Source organism: Macrobrachium nipponense, chromosome 5, assembly GCF_015104395.2.
Source record: "Macrobrachium nipponense isolate FS-2020 chromosome 5, ASM1510439v2, whole genome shotgun sequence".
Lineage (NCBI taxonomy): Eukaryota > Metazoa > Arthropoda > Malacostraca > Decapoda > Palaemonidae > Macrobrachium > Macrobrachium nipponense.
Window position 1 is genome coordinate 72,344,278 of NC_061107.1, and position 15,443 is coordinate 72,359,720.

The 15,443-nt window shown below is 44.0% G+C and overlaps 1 protein-coding gene across 1 annotated transcript in view; it reads left to right on the forward strand.

The window, feature by feature from the left end:
* Positions 1 to 15,443, forward strand: part of LOC135215824 (DNA replication factor Cdt1-like) — a 71,836-nt gene that overhangs the window by 16,584 nt on the left and 39,809 nt on the right. Inside the window, exon 2 of the mRNA XM_064250776.1 lies at positions 13,922 to 14,155. Coding sequence (XP_064106846.1) covers positions 13,922 to 14,155 — 234 coding nt within the window. The remainder of the gene's footprint in view (positions 1 to 13,921; positions 14,156 to 15,443) is intronic.

Genomic DNA, 15,443 nt, shown 5'->3' on the forward strand with positions numbered 1-15,443 from the left:
AGAGGACAGAACTTTTGTATGCTCCCTTCTCGAGTCATCTCTTCCCCCAAGCTATGGTGAAGGATCTGGCAGTTAGTCTGCAAGAGAAACCACACAAGACCTGTTGGCTCAGTCTTCGAGACGTCCGGCTGGCCCTTCAACGTCGTCAGGAGCCCAACCGTTTAGAAAGCAGAAGCCCTTTTTTCGTGGAGGGACTTCCGCTAGATCGTCTCCTCGAGGAAGAAGCCTTCCTAGAGGTAGAGCCCTTCCAAGTCTAGGGGCAAGAAGTGAGAGATCGTGCCTTCAGTCACCGGTAGGAGCCAGGCTGCAGTTGTTTGCAGAAGCCTGGAGAGTAAGAGAGGCAGACACCTGGTCTCGACGTCATAGAGAAGGGTTACAAGATCCCTTTCATAAAGCCGCCCCCGTTGACTTCCACTCCCAGGGACTTGTCCCCATCGTATCCTCAAACAAAGCGAAAGATACTTTTCGACCTGCTCGAGCAGATGCTCGAGAAACGAGCAGTGGAACAGGTTTTAGACCTGGCAACGCCAGGATTTTACAACAGATTGTTTCTTGTACCGAAACAATCGGGAGGGTGGCGGCCCGTCTTGGATGTAAGTCGTCTAAACCTCTATATAGAAAAGCAGAGGTTCAAGATGGAGACACCTCAGTCAGTTCTGGGGGCCTTAAGACCCGGAGATTGGATGGTATCACTCGACCTCCAGGACGCCTACTTTCACGTCCCGATACATCCCCAATCGATGAAGTACCTTCGGTTCGTACTGAAAGGGAAGGTCTTTCAATTCAGGGCTCTTTGTTTCGGACTGAGTAGGCGCCCCTTTTATCTTCACCATCTTAATGAAGAACGTGGCGAGGTGGCTCCATCTTTCCAACATCAGAATCTCGCTCTATCTGGACGACTGGCTCATACGAGCCTCCTCGCAGACCCGGTGCCTGAAGGACTTGCAAACGACTCTGTCTTTAGCTGCGTCCCTGGGACTTCTGGTGAACTTCGAAAAGTCACATCTGACCCCAACACAGTCCATCGTGTCGGCCTTTCTAGGGAAGGATTCATGCTCGGTGAGGGAATGGATGAGTCTGCTGGGGACCATTTCCTCGCTGGAGAAGTTTGTTTCCCTGGGGAGGCTACACCTCCGACCTCTTCAGTTCTTTCTGTCGGACAGCTGGACAGAAAAGGACAACTTCGACATGAAGTTAAGCATCTCGGAAGAGGTGAAGAACCATCTAAGATGGTGGCTCGATCCGTGGAAGCTGTCAGAGGGCATATCCCTCAAGCTTCAGAACCCCGACCTAGTGTTGTTCTCCGACGCGTCATCCACGGGGTGGGGAGCAACTCTAGGGGGGGAGGAAGTGTCAGGTACCTGGAGAGGGGAACAGGTAACCTGGCATATCAACTTCAAAGAGCTGGCGAGCGGTTCAATTAGCGCTCCAGTTCTTCTAGAACAAAGTCTCCCGTCGTGTAGTTTCAAGTCAACTCGGACAACACCAGCCCACCCTGGCATACTTGAAGAAACAAGGAGGAACACACTCTCGCTCCCTGTTCGCTCTAGCGACAGAGATCCTACTTTGGGCAAAGGAGAGAGAAGTCACAATATTGACAAGGTTCATTGCCGGAGTCGAGAACGTCCGGGCAGATCTCCTCAGTCGACAAGGACAGTTATTGCCGACAGAGTGGACTCTCAATCAAGACGTATGCCATGAGCTGTGGGGTCTTTGGGGGATGCCCCTTAGTGGACATCTTTGCAACGTCAAGGACGGCGAGACTTCCTCTGTATTGCTCCCGGTTCTCGATCCGGGAGCAGTAGCAGTAGACGCCCTTCTATGGGATTGGACGGGCCTGGATCTCTACGCTTTTTGTTCCCCCCTTCAAGATCCTGGGGAGGTGATGAGAAAATTCGCAGCATCGGAGGGGACGAGGTTGACTTTAATCGCCCCCTTTTGGCCCGCAGCGATCTGGTTCACAGAGGTTGATGTTCTACCTAGTGGATTATCCAAGATCTCTTCCGTAAGGAGAGATCTACTCAAACAGCCCCACTTCGAGAGGTACCACAAAAAACCTCTCCGCTCTGAGTCTGACTGCGTTCAGACTATCCAAAAGTTGGCCAGAGCGAGAGGTTTTTCGAAATCAGTGGCTAAAGCTATCGCCACCGCGAGGAGACCATCATCAATCGCGGTTTACCAATCGAAGTGGGCAGCCTTTAGAAATTGGTGTAAGAGAAAAGGAGTTTCCTCGACCACTACCTCTGTGAGCCAGATCGCCGACTTCTTGCTTTATCTTAAACAAGATCTGAAGTTGGCAGTGTCAACTATTAAAGGCTACAGAAGCGTCCTATCTGTAGTTTTTTCGCCATAGAGGTCTGACCTCGCTAATAACAAGGATCTCCATGACCTATTGAGATCTTTCGAGACGACCAAGGTACCGCTACCGAAGTTACCTTCGTGGAACCTGGATGTGGTCCTCAAATATTTAATGTCAAATCGCTTTGAACCTCTTTCCTCTTCGTCTCTACGAGATTTGACGAAGAAAACTGTATTCCTAACTGCTCTGGCGACGGCGAAGAGAGTTAGCGAAATACAGGCTATCAGCAAACACGTCGGCTTCAAAGGGCATAATGCGGTCTGCTCTTTGGGTATGTCGTTTCTGGCCAAAAACGAAAACCCTTCCAATCCGTGGCCTAGAACGTTCGAGATCAAGGGTATGGCAGAGATCATTGGTCAAGAGCCAGAAAGAGTCCTGTGTCCTGTTAGGGCTCTTAGAGAGTATATTCGTAGAACGAAGGATTGCCGAGGTTCTGCGGAGACTTATGGTGTTCGGTCAAGAGACCAAACATGCCCATGTCCAAGAATGCACTGGCATTCTTTTAAGAAACACCATTAAAAGAGGCGCACTCTTCTTGCAAAGACAGCGACTTTAAGATACTAAAAGTTAATGCGCACGAAGTAAGGGCTATTTCGACCTCAATAGCCTTTCAGAAAAACATGGCTCTTAAAGACATTTTAAGTGCTACTTTTTGGAGGAGTAACTCAGTGTTCGCCTCGCACTACCTACGGGAGGTGAGAACGACCTATGAAAACTGTTACTCTCTTGGGCCATACGTCGCCGCAGACACTATTTTGGGGGCAGGAGGTAGCACTCATCCTTTCCCATAGAAAAGGGTAGGTGACTTTTTAATATTTGTATGTTTATGGTTGTAGGGTCGGCTGCCGAGTACGGTCGTCCCTTCCTTTAGCCTTTGGTATATGGGAGTTTGTTGTTAGGCTAACTTAGGTGGTGGTTTTGCCTCGTTGCCCTCAGAAGTATGGTCATGGTCTAGTCACATTGTGGTCCCGTCCCCGTTGACAGATCATCTAGAGCGCACCAACTACACAGGTCACTACCTTGTTGGTAACTCTAGTGAAGCAGAAGCAGGCTTGGGTGACAGTAATCACGAAGTCAGCTATGCTAACAGGTAAGGAACCAAGATGTCAATCATCTACATTTATATGTTTCCTAAAATCCTTTTTCTGTCTCTCCCACCGCCAAAGGTGGGATTCAGCTATATATATATCTGACAGGTAAGTTTCATGAACAAAATGATATTGTTAAGATACAATAAAGTTTGTTCATACTTACCTGGCAGATATATATATATAGCTGTATTCTCTGAAGTCCGACAGAATTTCTAAAACTTACGACACACGTAGTGGGAGTTAGGGTGGTTAGTACACATTCCCGCCGCTGGGAGGCGGGTATCAGGAACCATTCCCATTTTCTGAGGGGAGGTGGGTGGGTACTAAAAATATATATATCTGCCAGGTAAGTATGAACAAACTTTATTGTATCTTAACAATATCATGTTTCAAAAATTCACCATAAATCTAAATATTGTCCTAGAGACTTCCAACTTCTTTCAAAATGAAGACAAATGATTGAATATTACTATACTGTAAGAATATTAGCTTACAAATGCAGTTTTCGACCATATCTGACTAGTTAAATTTGACCGAATGTCGAATTTATTTTATATATATTTTTTTATAAGCAATTATTTCGGAAATAAGAAAAGCTACAACCTTCAAATATTTTTCGTTTTATTCTACATGAAATTGCGCACATTTTCATATATAAAACTCTATGAAATGCCTAATATGAAACGGAGCAAATATTCCGAGAATAGGATGTACGCATTTCGGAGATTTGTGGCGGAGAATCCGCGCGCGGAGGGAAGGAAAGTTTTTTTTTTTTTTAAATTCGCCATAAATCTAAATTTTGTTCATGAAACTTACCTGTCAGATATATATATAGCTGTATTCTCCGACGTCCGACAGAATTTCAAAACTCCCGGCACACGCAGTGGGCGGCCAGGTGGTTAGTACCCTCCCCCTTCCCGCCGCTGGAGGCGGATATCAGGAATCATTCCCATTTTCTATTCAGATTTTTCTGTCGCCGTCGGTAAACAACTGTTTACAGACCTCCGCCTAGGATTTTGAAACTTCTTGTGCTAACTTGAGTATTCTGATTGACTTTTGGTTTTGATTTGGCTTGTTGGCTTGGCATACGTGATAGTGGATTTGATTTGGATTTGGCTTTGACTTTTCTTTGATTACGATGTCTGGATCTAGCTCTGCTAGCTTCAGGGTGTGTAAGGTGCATGAATGTAAGGTGAGGTTGCCGAAAGCTTTGGTAGACCCTCATTCAGTGTGCTCGAAATGTCGTGGTCATGTATGTATGTTTGAATGATAGATGCATCGAGTGTGAGCAATTGACTGAAATTGAATGGAAGGCATATGATTCTTACGTGAAAAAGCTTGAGCGTGATAGAATCAGGAGGTCTTCCTCTAGGAGTGCTTCTGTGAGTAGAAGTCAAGGTAGAATTGTATCTCCATTAAATCCTCCTGTAGATGTAATTCAACCGGATCCTGTTGTATTGCCTCCGAACAATCAGGAAGTGTCTGCAGAAGGAAGCGTATTATTTACGATCATGGAGTCGATTCGCGCCTTGGAATCTAAAGTAATTGCTCTACAGTCAAATGTGAATTGTGATAAAAGTGTTAGTGCATCTAGTGTAGTGGAAGGGGTGTCAGATCGGGTCCCATAATGCCTCTAGGCCTAGGCCCCTGCCGGACTCCCAGGCCTTAGGGAGAGGGCAAGCCGAAAGCCGAAGGAGGGTTACGGGATCTAATGACCGGTCTGACGTCCCTTCGGCAGAAACTGAGGACGAATCTCAGGCTGCCGGTGTTCGTGCACGGGCACGAATACTTAAAGAGTGCTTCTCTTCTTCCGAGACTTCCTCTCCTCGCCGAGGTTGGGACGCTCGGAAGACCTCTCAGGGGGAGAGCGGCAGGGGCGCAAGTTGTCGCACAAGCGGCCGTCGCCCTTGTCGCCCTCTTTAAGAGAGGTTTCAGAGAGAGGACGCCTCACGTCCTTCTGATCATTACGTAGATTCGTCACCTGAAGATTTTGAAGCTTTTCCGCCACAGAAAAGGAACAAGACTTCATCAGGGGAGGACTCTTTCGAACGTCCAAGTCGCTCTAAGCTTGTTCATGAGTTGAAGGAAAGGGCATCCCCTCGCCCATCTTCCTCGCACAGGATGAGTCCTTCTCCTGATCGAGAACTTTACCCTTCAAGGAAAATGCTTTGGGAAATGCAGAGACAGTTAGCCTCCTTTGTTGAGAGAAAGGAGGCAGAAACTAGTCCATAGAAGGAAGGATAGGTGGCTGCCTGTTAAGAGAACTAGGCAGTCCCCGGCTCCTACTCCGCGTTTTTCGGGCCTTTGAGTCTCCTCCTAGTAGCCGACGCATTAGAGAACGTGATTACGTTCCTCATGAAAGGGCGTCTAGGAGAGACGAATTTGACAGAGACGTGAGTTGTCGCACAAGCGGCCAGCGTCTTTGTCAAAAGGCCGAGAACGCTCAAGGATCAATATCGGAACGTCAAGCTTTGCATGTTAATGATCACGCTCGGCGTCTTAAGCAACGAAGCGCTTACCAGACTCGAGAAGACGCTTTTCAAGACGCGCGGATCGCTCGCCAAGACGCTCCAACTGACGCTGTTCAGGACGCACGGCGTCCTACACATCATGACGCTCAGCAAGACGCTCAAGCTGACGCTGTTCAGGACGCACGGCGTCCTACACATCATGACGCTCAGCAAGACGCTCTTCAGGACGCACGGCGTCCTTCACATCAGGAGCTCTGCAGGACGCTTCTCAGAACGCACGGCGCCTTGCATATCGGGACGCTTTCCAGACGATCAACAGTTGAGTCCGAAACGTCAGGATGTTTCTCAGGTTAAGTGTCGAAGTCATCTCGATCTTTGAAAGGCGCTGATGACCGAGAGAAGGATTCGTCTAGTGATCGCTGCCCTACTGATGATGACGAACCAAATGCGTCAGCGTCGTCAGACTATAAGACGTTGACGGATTTACTTAAGAAATTATTCCCAGATAATTTTCAAGTGCCAATTCCTTGCTCTCATCGAAGGCCAGGAAGGCCCCTGGCTTCGTTAAGATGGCCACTTCGCTCTCTGCGAAGAGAGCGTTTAAGAGAGTCCAGGATTGGATGGATTCAAGGAAGGTTAAAGGGAAGACTTCGTTTGCACTTCCTCCATCTAGACTGAAAGGGAGAGCTGGGATCTGGTACGAAACAGGAGAAGAAGCAGGATTGAAAGCACCGTCTTCTTCTCAAAGGAGATTTTCGCCAATTTGGTGGACGCTCCAAGGAGGTCTTATTTGTCATCGGCTAAGGTTTTCCTGGACAATGACGGAGACGGATCATCACCTCAAGGGGTTATATAAAGACGCTAGAGGTGTTTAACTTTTTAGATTGGTGCCTCGGGGCTCTGGATGTACAATCGAGGAGTCAAGACTCGATTTCGCTGGAAGAGCTTTCAGTGTATTAGCTTTGTATGGATAGAGCAGTAAGGGATGGCTCTGATGAGTTAGCATCTCATTTTGCTACAGGTCTGCTAAAAAAGAGAGCTCTCTATTGTAGCTTTACGGCGAAAGCAGTTTCTCCCGCTCAGAAAGCGGAGTTATTATTCGCCCCCTTCTCTACGCACCTATTTCCGCAGTCCATGATTAAGGATCTGTCGGTAAACTTGCAAGAAAAAGCAACAAGGGACCTCTTGACTCAATCTTCAGACCGACCTACTCCTCAGGCTTCTACTTCAACAGCTCCAGCACCCAAGAAGAAATTTTAAGCCCTTTCGTGGAGCACCTTCCTCTAGAGGTTCCTCGAGAGGAAGGGGGTCCTTCAGAGGTAAGATCTCTTCTACCAAGAAGGGAAAAAATTGACGTTTCTGCCCTTCAGGCACCTGTAGGTGCGAGACTCACCTTATTTGCTCAGGCATGGAGGACGATAGGGGCGGACACCTGGACCCTAGATGTGATCGAGAGAGGATACAAGATCCCTTTCCTCTCTGCGCCTCCTTTGAGCACGAAGCCGATAGACCTGTCGCCCGCATACCAGTCAGAGAAGCAACAGATCTTACTCGACCTTCTAGATCAAATGTTGGAAAAGAAGGCCGTAGAGGAAGTTCGATGCTGGATTCCCCAGGCTTCTACAACAGTTATTCCTGGTTCCGAAGCAGTCTGGGGGATGGAGACCTGTCCTAGACGTCAGCAGACTGAACATTTTTGTAAAGAAAGAAAAATTCAGGATGGAAACTTCTCAGTCTGTGCTAGGGGCCTTGAGACCAGGGGATTGGATGGTGTCATTGACCTTCAAGACGCTTATTTCCACGTCCCGATCCATCCCCAATCAAGGAAGTTCCTGAGGTTCGTCTTAAAAGGGCAGGTCTTCCAGTTCAGGGCTCTGTGCTTCGTCTGAGTACGGCGCCGATGGTTTTTTACTTTCCTCATGCGGAATGTGGCGAAATGGCTTTCACCTATCGAAAATAAGATCTCGCTCTACCTGGACGACTGGCTAATCAAGTCGCCTTCGAAAGTCAAGGTGCCTGAGGACCTTCAGACGACATTACAGCTGAGAAGGCCCTGGGCCTTATAGTAAATTACGAGAAGTCCCATCTGATCCCCACGCAGTCCATCGTGTATCTGGGGATTCAGATGGATTCAGCGGCTTTTCAGCTTTTCCATCAATCAGGATCGTCAGCAGAGATGCTTAGAGAAAGTGTTAGCCTTCTTAGGGAAAGAAACATGCTCGGCGAAGGAATGGATGAGTCTGCTGGGAACCATTTCTTCGCTGGAGAAGTTTGTTTCCCTGGGGAGGTTGCACCTCAGGCCACTCCAGTCTTTTATGGCAGAAAACTGGAAAGACAAGAATCTAGACTCGACTTTGATTATCTCAAAAACGGTCAAGGATCATCTGAAGTGGTGGCAAGATCCGACCAAACTCTCGGAAGGGATGTCCCTCAAGCTTTTGAGCCCCGACCTAGTGTTGTTCTCAGACGCCTCCATGGTGGGCTGGGGAGCAACACTAGGAAAGGAGGAAGTGTCAGGCCTCTGGAGAGGGAACAGAGGTCCTGGCACATAAACTTAAAAGAGTTGGAGGCTATTCGGTTGGCTCTTCAGTTTCTTCGAAGAACGATTGGTGGTCCGAGTTGTCCAGATCAACTCGGACAACACTACGGCTCTCGCTTACATAAAAAAGCGGGGGGAGGGGGGGACACTCTCGATCACTGTTCGTGATAGCGAGAGACATCCTTCTATGGGCGAAGCTCGAAACATAGTGATCCTGACAAGGTTCATTTCAGGAATTCAAATGTTCGAGCGGATCTTTTAAGCCGTCGACATCAGATCTTCCCACAGAAATGGACCCTACATCTAGAAGTTTGTCAAGAGCTATGGAAGTTGATGGGGACGGCCGCTAGTCGACCTCTTCGCAACCTCGAAAACGAAGAGGCTTCCGATTTATTGCTCTCAGTTCTCGACCCGGAAGCAATAGCGGTAGATGCCATCCTATGGGACTGGACGGGGATGGATGTGTACGCCTTTCCCCCGTTTCAAACTCTTAGGAGAGGTAACAAGGAAGTTTGCGGCGTCGCCAGGAGCGAGAATGACTCTGATCGCCCCCTTTTGGCCCTCAAGCGATTGGTTCACGGAGGTCATGTCTCTTCTGGTAGACTTCCCGAGAACCCTGCCAGAGAGAGTCGATCTTCTCAAACAGCCCCACTTCGAGAAGGTACCACGGAACCTCTCCGCTCTGAGTCTGACTGCGTTCAGACTATCAGAAGTTGGCCAGAGCGAGAGGTTTTTCAAGATCAGTGGCAGAGGCTATTGCCAATGCCGAGAAGAGCTTCCTCTCGAGCAGTTTATCAGTCGAAGTGGACTGTCTTCAGGAGATGGTGTAGGAAGAAAGGTATTTCCTCCTCCCACGACCTCTGTGAACCAAATCGCTGAGTTTCTCCTGCATTTGAGAATGTGGACAAACTAGCAGTGCCCACAATAAAAGGATACAAGAGTATGCTGTCAGCTGTCTTCCGCCACAGAGGATTAGATCTGACAAATGATAAAGATCTTCACGATCTTTTGAGATCGTTTGAGACAACCAAAGTACTACAACCAAAGGTTCCATCATGGACCTTGATGTAGTTCTAAGATTCTTGATGTCGGCTCCCTTTGAACCTATGCATGCTGCCTCATTGAGAGACACTACTAGAAAGGCGATTTTTCTAACTGCTCTTGCCACGGCAAAGAGAGTTAGTGAAATTCAGGCAATTAGTAAAGATGTGGGTTCAGAGGACACAGTGCAGTGTGCTCCTTGGATCCTAATTTCTTAGCGAAGAATGAGAAACCCATCTAACCCCCTGGCCAAAAACCTTTGAAATCAAGGGGTTAACAGAGTTCAGTCGGACAAGAGCCAGAGAGAGTCCTGTGCCTGTCAGGGCTCTCAAATTTTACATGCAAAAGACCAAAGATGTCGTGGTCCTTCTGAGAACTTATGGTGTTCTGTTAAGAGACCCGACTTTCCTATGTCGAAGAATGCACTGGCATTCTTTTTACGAAGCACCATCAAGGGAGGCCCCATGCGTCCTGCTCGGAATGGTGATATGAAGCTTTTGAAAATAAAACCCGCCCATGAAGTAAGAGCTGTTGCGACTTCAATGGCATTTCGAAAGAATATGGCACTTAATGATATCATTAGCGCTACTTTTTTGGCGAAGCAACTCTGTGTTTGCTTACATTACCTGCGGGATTGTGAAGACGGCATATGAGAACTGCGAGTCGCTTGGACCATACATATCCGCAGAAATGGTGTTGGGGGCAGGGAGCAGCACAAATACTACCCTATAGAAAAGGGGAGGTGTGCTTTTTAATTTTGGTATTGGTTTATGGTTGAAGGGTTGGTTGCTTGAGGCGCCTTCCCTTTCTTTAGCCTAGAAGTTATGGGACTAACTTCGATAGGTTAGGTCAGGTGGTGGTTTTTAGCTTCGTTGCCCTCACAGTATGGTCAATATGGTCTAGTCACATTGTGGTCACGCCCCCGTTGACAGATCATCTAGAGCGACCAACTACACAGGTCACTACCTTGTTGGCAACTCTAGTAAAGCAAAAGAGACTTCGGTGACAGTAATCAAGAAGTCAGCTATGCTAACAGGTAAGGAATCAAGATGTCAATCATCTGCACTTGAGGTGTTTCCTAAATCCTTCTATTCTGTCCCTTCCCACCTCCAATGGTGGGATTCAGCTATATATATATCTGACAGGTAAGTTTCATGAAAAAATGTTATTGTTATGATACAATAAAGTTTGTTCATACTTACCTGGCAGATATATATAATTAAAGGAAGTACCCACCCACCTCCCCTCAGGGGAACAGTGGTATGAAAAATCTGAATAGAAAATGGGAATGATTCCTGATATCCGCCTCCCAGCGGCGGAATGGGTACTAACCACCTGGCCAGCCCACTGCGTGTGCCGGGAGTTTTGAAATTCTGTCGGACGTCGGAGAATACAGCTATATATATATCTGCCAGGTAAGTATGAACAAACTTTATTGTATCATAACAATAACATATTGTGCTAGAAACTTCGAATTTGTTTCAAGATGAAGATAAATGACTGAATATTACTAAACTGTAAGAGTTTTAACTTACAATTGCGTTTTTTCGACCATTTTTGGTAGAGTCAAGTTGACCGAACGTGGTTTTTTTTTTTTTTTCTATTTTCGTGATTTATATGCAAATATTTCAAAAATGAGAAAAAGCTACAACCTTTCAATTATTTTTTAATGTATTCTACATAAAATTGCGCACATTTTCTATATATAAAACTTTATGTAACGGCTAATTTAAAATGGTGCAAACATTACCACAATCGCACGTATGATTTTTTCGGAAGAGTTACCGCGCGGACGTAAAGAAAATGTTATTTGTTTCATAAATTCACCATAAATCGAAATATTGTGCTAGAGACTTCCAATTTGTTGCAAAATGAAGGTAAATGCTTGAATATTACTAGAATATAAGCGTTTTAGCTTACAATTGCGTTTTTAGACCATTTCGGTAGAGTCAAAGTTGACCAAAGGTTGAAAATTTGTCACGTATCATTTTTTTATATGAAAATATTTCAAAATTGATAAAAGCTACAACCATGGGTTGTTTTTAGTTGTATTGTGCATGAAATTGCGCACATTTTCATATATAAAACTTTATGTAACGGCTAATTTAAAATGGTGCAAACATTACCACAATCGCATGTATGATTTTTTTCGGAAGAGTTACCGCGCGGACGTAAGGAAAAAGTTTTTTCATAAATTCAAACATAAATCGAAATATTGTGCTAGAGACTTCAATTAGTTGCAAAATTAAGGTAAATGATTGAATATTACTAAAATATAATAGTTTTAGCTTACAATTGCGTTTTTCGACCATTTCGGTAGTCAAAGTTGACCGAAGGTTGAAATTTTGGCACTTATCGTTATTTATATGAAAATATTTCAAACTGAGAAAATTTTCTACAACCATGAGTTGTTTTTTTGTTGTATTCTACATAAAATTGCGCACATTTTCATATATAATACTCCATGTAACGGCTAATATAAAATGGTGCAAAAATTATGTCAAAGTGACGAAATAATTTCTGAGATGTGTCGCTGATGCTTTTTAGTGCGAGAAGAAAGAAATTTGCGCTTGCGCGGCTGGGTAACGATTGTAAACAAAACAACGCCTTGATCTGTGAGCTCCCAGCATCCCCCAAGGCGCGTGATTCAAAAGTTTTTGCCTAGTAGGCTTATAACTATTTTTCCGCGAATTTTTTTAAAAACTTTTTTTCGTCGACGTACCATACATCCAATCGGCATACGACAGACAATTTTAATAGACGTTTAATACGTCCAATTGGTGTTAAAGGGTTAATTATTATTATTATTATAAAGGATTAGTTTATCCTTTATATATAATAAAGGATTAGTTTATCCTTTATATATAATAAAGGCTCTTCTCGGACAGGTTAAATATTACAGTATTATAATTTTTAAGTTACTTCAAAGGATCACATTCCAGTTTTTTGTGTAGTATACAGTAATTCTTGCACTGTTTGGGAAAATGTAACGTTAGTACCCAGCATTCTGATAAGAGAACCTTAACACCCTTCTCTCTCTCTCTCTCTCTCTCTCTCTCTCTCTCTCTCTCTCTCTCTCTCTCTCTCTCTCCTCTCACATTGAAATTGTTACTATCACACTTTATTTACAGTATGTATATGATATATAAGTATAATTCTTTTTTAATTTAGGCTAACTCATCCAAATGTACTGGTGGAATTTAAACTTGACAGAATATGCTCAACTGTGAGGATTACATTTTTTATTGGTAATATAAAAAAAAAGTTAACTTTTCAAGATATGTGTTTTGGGCAAATTAGGCCAAGCAATGAGGTAGTAAACCACATAGTGGTTGTAAAGTGACAATGGAAAAGGTTCATAAAAAAGAACAACCCCTACTTGGGGCTAAGTCAAGAAGAGAAGGCTGATGTGTCAAGGCAAATTGACACATCAGTGGTCAGGTATAAATAATATTACTGTAATTGTAGACTTCCACTCCACAGCACAGAAAAATATGAGAAAAGCTAAAGTTTAATAAATACAAACAATATATCTACAGTAGCGATGGTAAAACAGTTGACTTCCTTCTGGTCTCATGATCCCTGACTGACTTTTGACTTGAGCGTATATTATCCATATTAGTATTCAGTTAAAACTTTATGTATTGGGTGTTATTTTCTATTTAAAGAAACATACATGAAATATTACTATTTAAGCTTCTACAGGTTAGAGTACTTGACAATTTAATTAGATTTAAAGCCCTTAAATTGGTCCTGTCACAGTGGCATTCTCTCTCTCACCACAGATTACCAATACAGTGTGTTTGAGCTTTTTAAAGACTACAAAAGTATTATTAATTTTCCGTGGTTATGAAATCCTTACACCATGGAAACCTTGTATGAGTATGTAGTGTATTGTATGTATAAATTAATAGTGGTATTTATCACACTGTTGAGGGTTAACTTTATCAAAATTATGAATAAAACAACAATACACAATGTAGTATGCAGACAGACGAAGAAATGATTGCTTATGGACGCATACCATGTAATCAGTAAATTAACTGAAAAAACCTCTTGGATTTTCTATGATGTACACTGCCTATCAAGGAATCAGATTTTTGTGAGCTTACATTCAAAGGAGCCAGCTCTATGATGGTAGTCAGCTCAGTGGCCTAGTTAAACTATTTTAATAATACATTCAGGTGATAGTATTGTATGTTCATAGAAATTTCAAGTGTAGTATAGCCTTAAATCTGTCATTCATATATTTTTTTAATAAAGCTTGTGCCATTGAAACTGTTGAATGGTAATTGATTGTTGAAAAATGTAGTTACGTAATGGGTATTTTTTTATAACAACAATGTGCTGCACAACTATCAGGGTAGAGTGCTTTGATGAAAAGGTTATACTCTTATCTAAAAATATTTTTTCTTTCTAGTCCAAGAAAGACACCAATAAAAACTCCAGTAAAAACACCATTGAAAGCACCTGCTCATGAACGCTTCCAGTACCTTATTGAAAAACCATCAGAGGAGCTTGTATTACCCTATAAATATCGGTTTGTGAAGGAAGTTTTTCGTGCAGTTGACACAGTTGTATCCCTTCTCCATAATAGACAGGAGGTCATCACCTTTAGTAAACTGAAGTCAGCAGTGCAGGAAATGCTGAGAAAGTAAGTGGCCATTACATTCTTGCATATTGCTACAATAATTTGTGTTGCCTGATAATTGTTTATCATATGATTTATAATTTCAGTATTATCTAATATATTTCACTTAGAGATTTTCCATCATTAAATTGTTGGAAAATTGGGATGGTAAGGTGTGCAAAAGTGTAATTGTTCCTATACGATATACAAACCCTCGGTCCTTTATATAAGGAATTACTTACGGCGTAGCTGGAATCACGGCCGTTGAATCTTGAACAAGGTGGTTAGGCAGTAACTACCGTGTGGCAGGCTAGCCTGCCTGGATGTAAACACTCCACTTTGCTTTCGGCCGTCCTCCGATGAAGACGTGTGTTTCTGAGCTCTGACTGACTGGTTGTTGATCATTTTTCCCGGTGGGATCCTTTTGGTGTATTTTTTTGTTTTAAATAAATATGTATATACGGTGTTTGATATTACAGTGTTCCCCCCGTATTCGCGTTCTCCGGATTCGCGGACTCACACATTCACGGATTTTTCTTTGGAATCTATCTAGAAATTATTCGCGGACGGACTCGCCCATTCGCAGAATTTTCCGACGAAAATAATCACTAATTAGTGTATTTTGATGTTTATTTTGTTCATGAAACTTACCTGTCAGATATATATATAGCTGTATTTCTGACGTCCGACAGAATTTCAAAACTCGCGGCACACGTAGTGGGCGGCCAGGTGGTAGTACCCATTCCCGCCCCGCCGCTGGGAGGCGGATATCAGGAAACCATTCCCATTTTCTATTCATATTTTTTCTGTCGCCGGTGCTGCAAACAACTGTTTACAGTACCTCCGTCTAGGATTTTTGATTATCTCGCTTAATATTATCTGGATTGACTTTTGGTATCGACTTCTGGATTGTTGGATTGGCACGCGTAATAGTGGATTGGTTTTTGATTTTGGATTGCTTTTCTGTGTACATGATGTCGGGATCAAGTACTGGAAGTTTCAGAGTGTGTGTGAGGAGTGAATGTAAGGTGAGGCTTCTTAAACCTTCAGTTGATCCTCACACAGTTTGTATGGATTGCAGGGGGCATGTTTGCTTGGTTGATGAGCGGTGCAATGAATGTAAGGATTTGGATGATGATAAATGGAAGATGTATGAGACCTATCGACGTAAATTGGAGCGCGATAGAGTCAGGAGGTCTTCCTCCAAGGGCAGTTCTACTAAAGGTAAGGATAGTAACATTTCTCCTCCTCTAACACCAGTAGATTTTGCTCAACCTAATCCTGTTTGTTGCCTTCGGGCCCCATGCTGTGT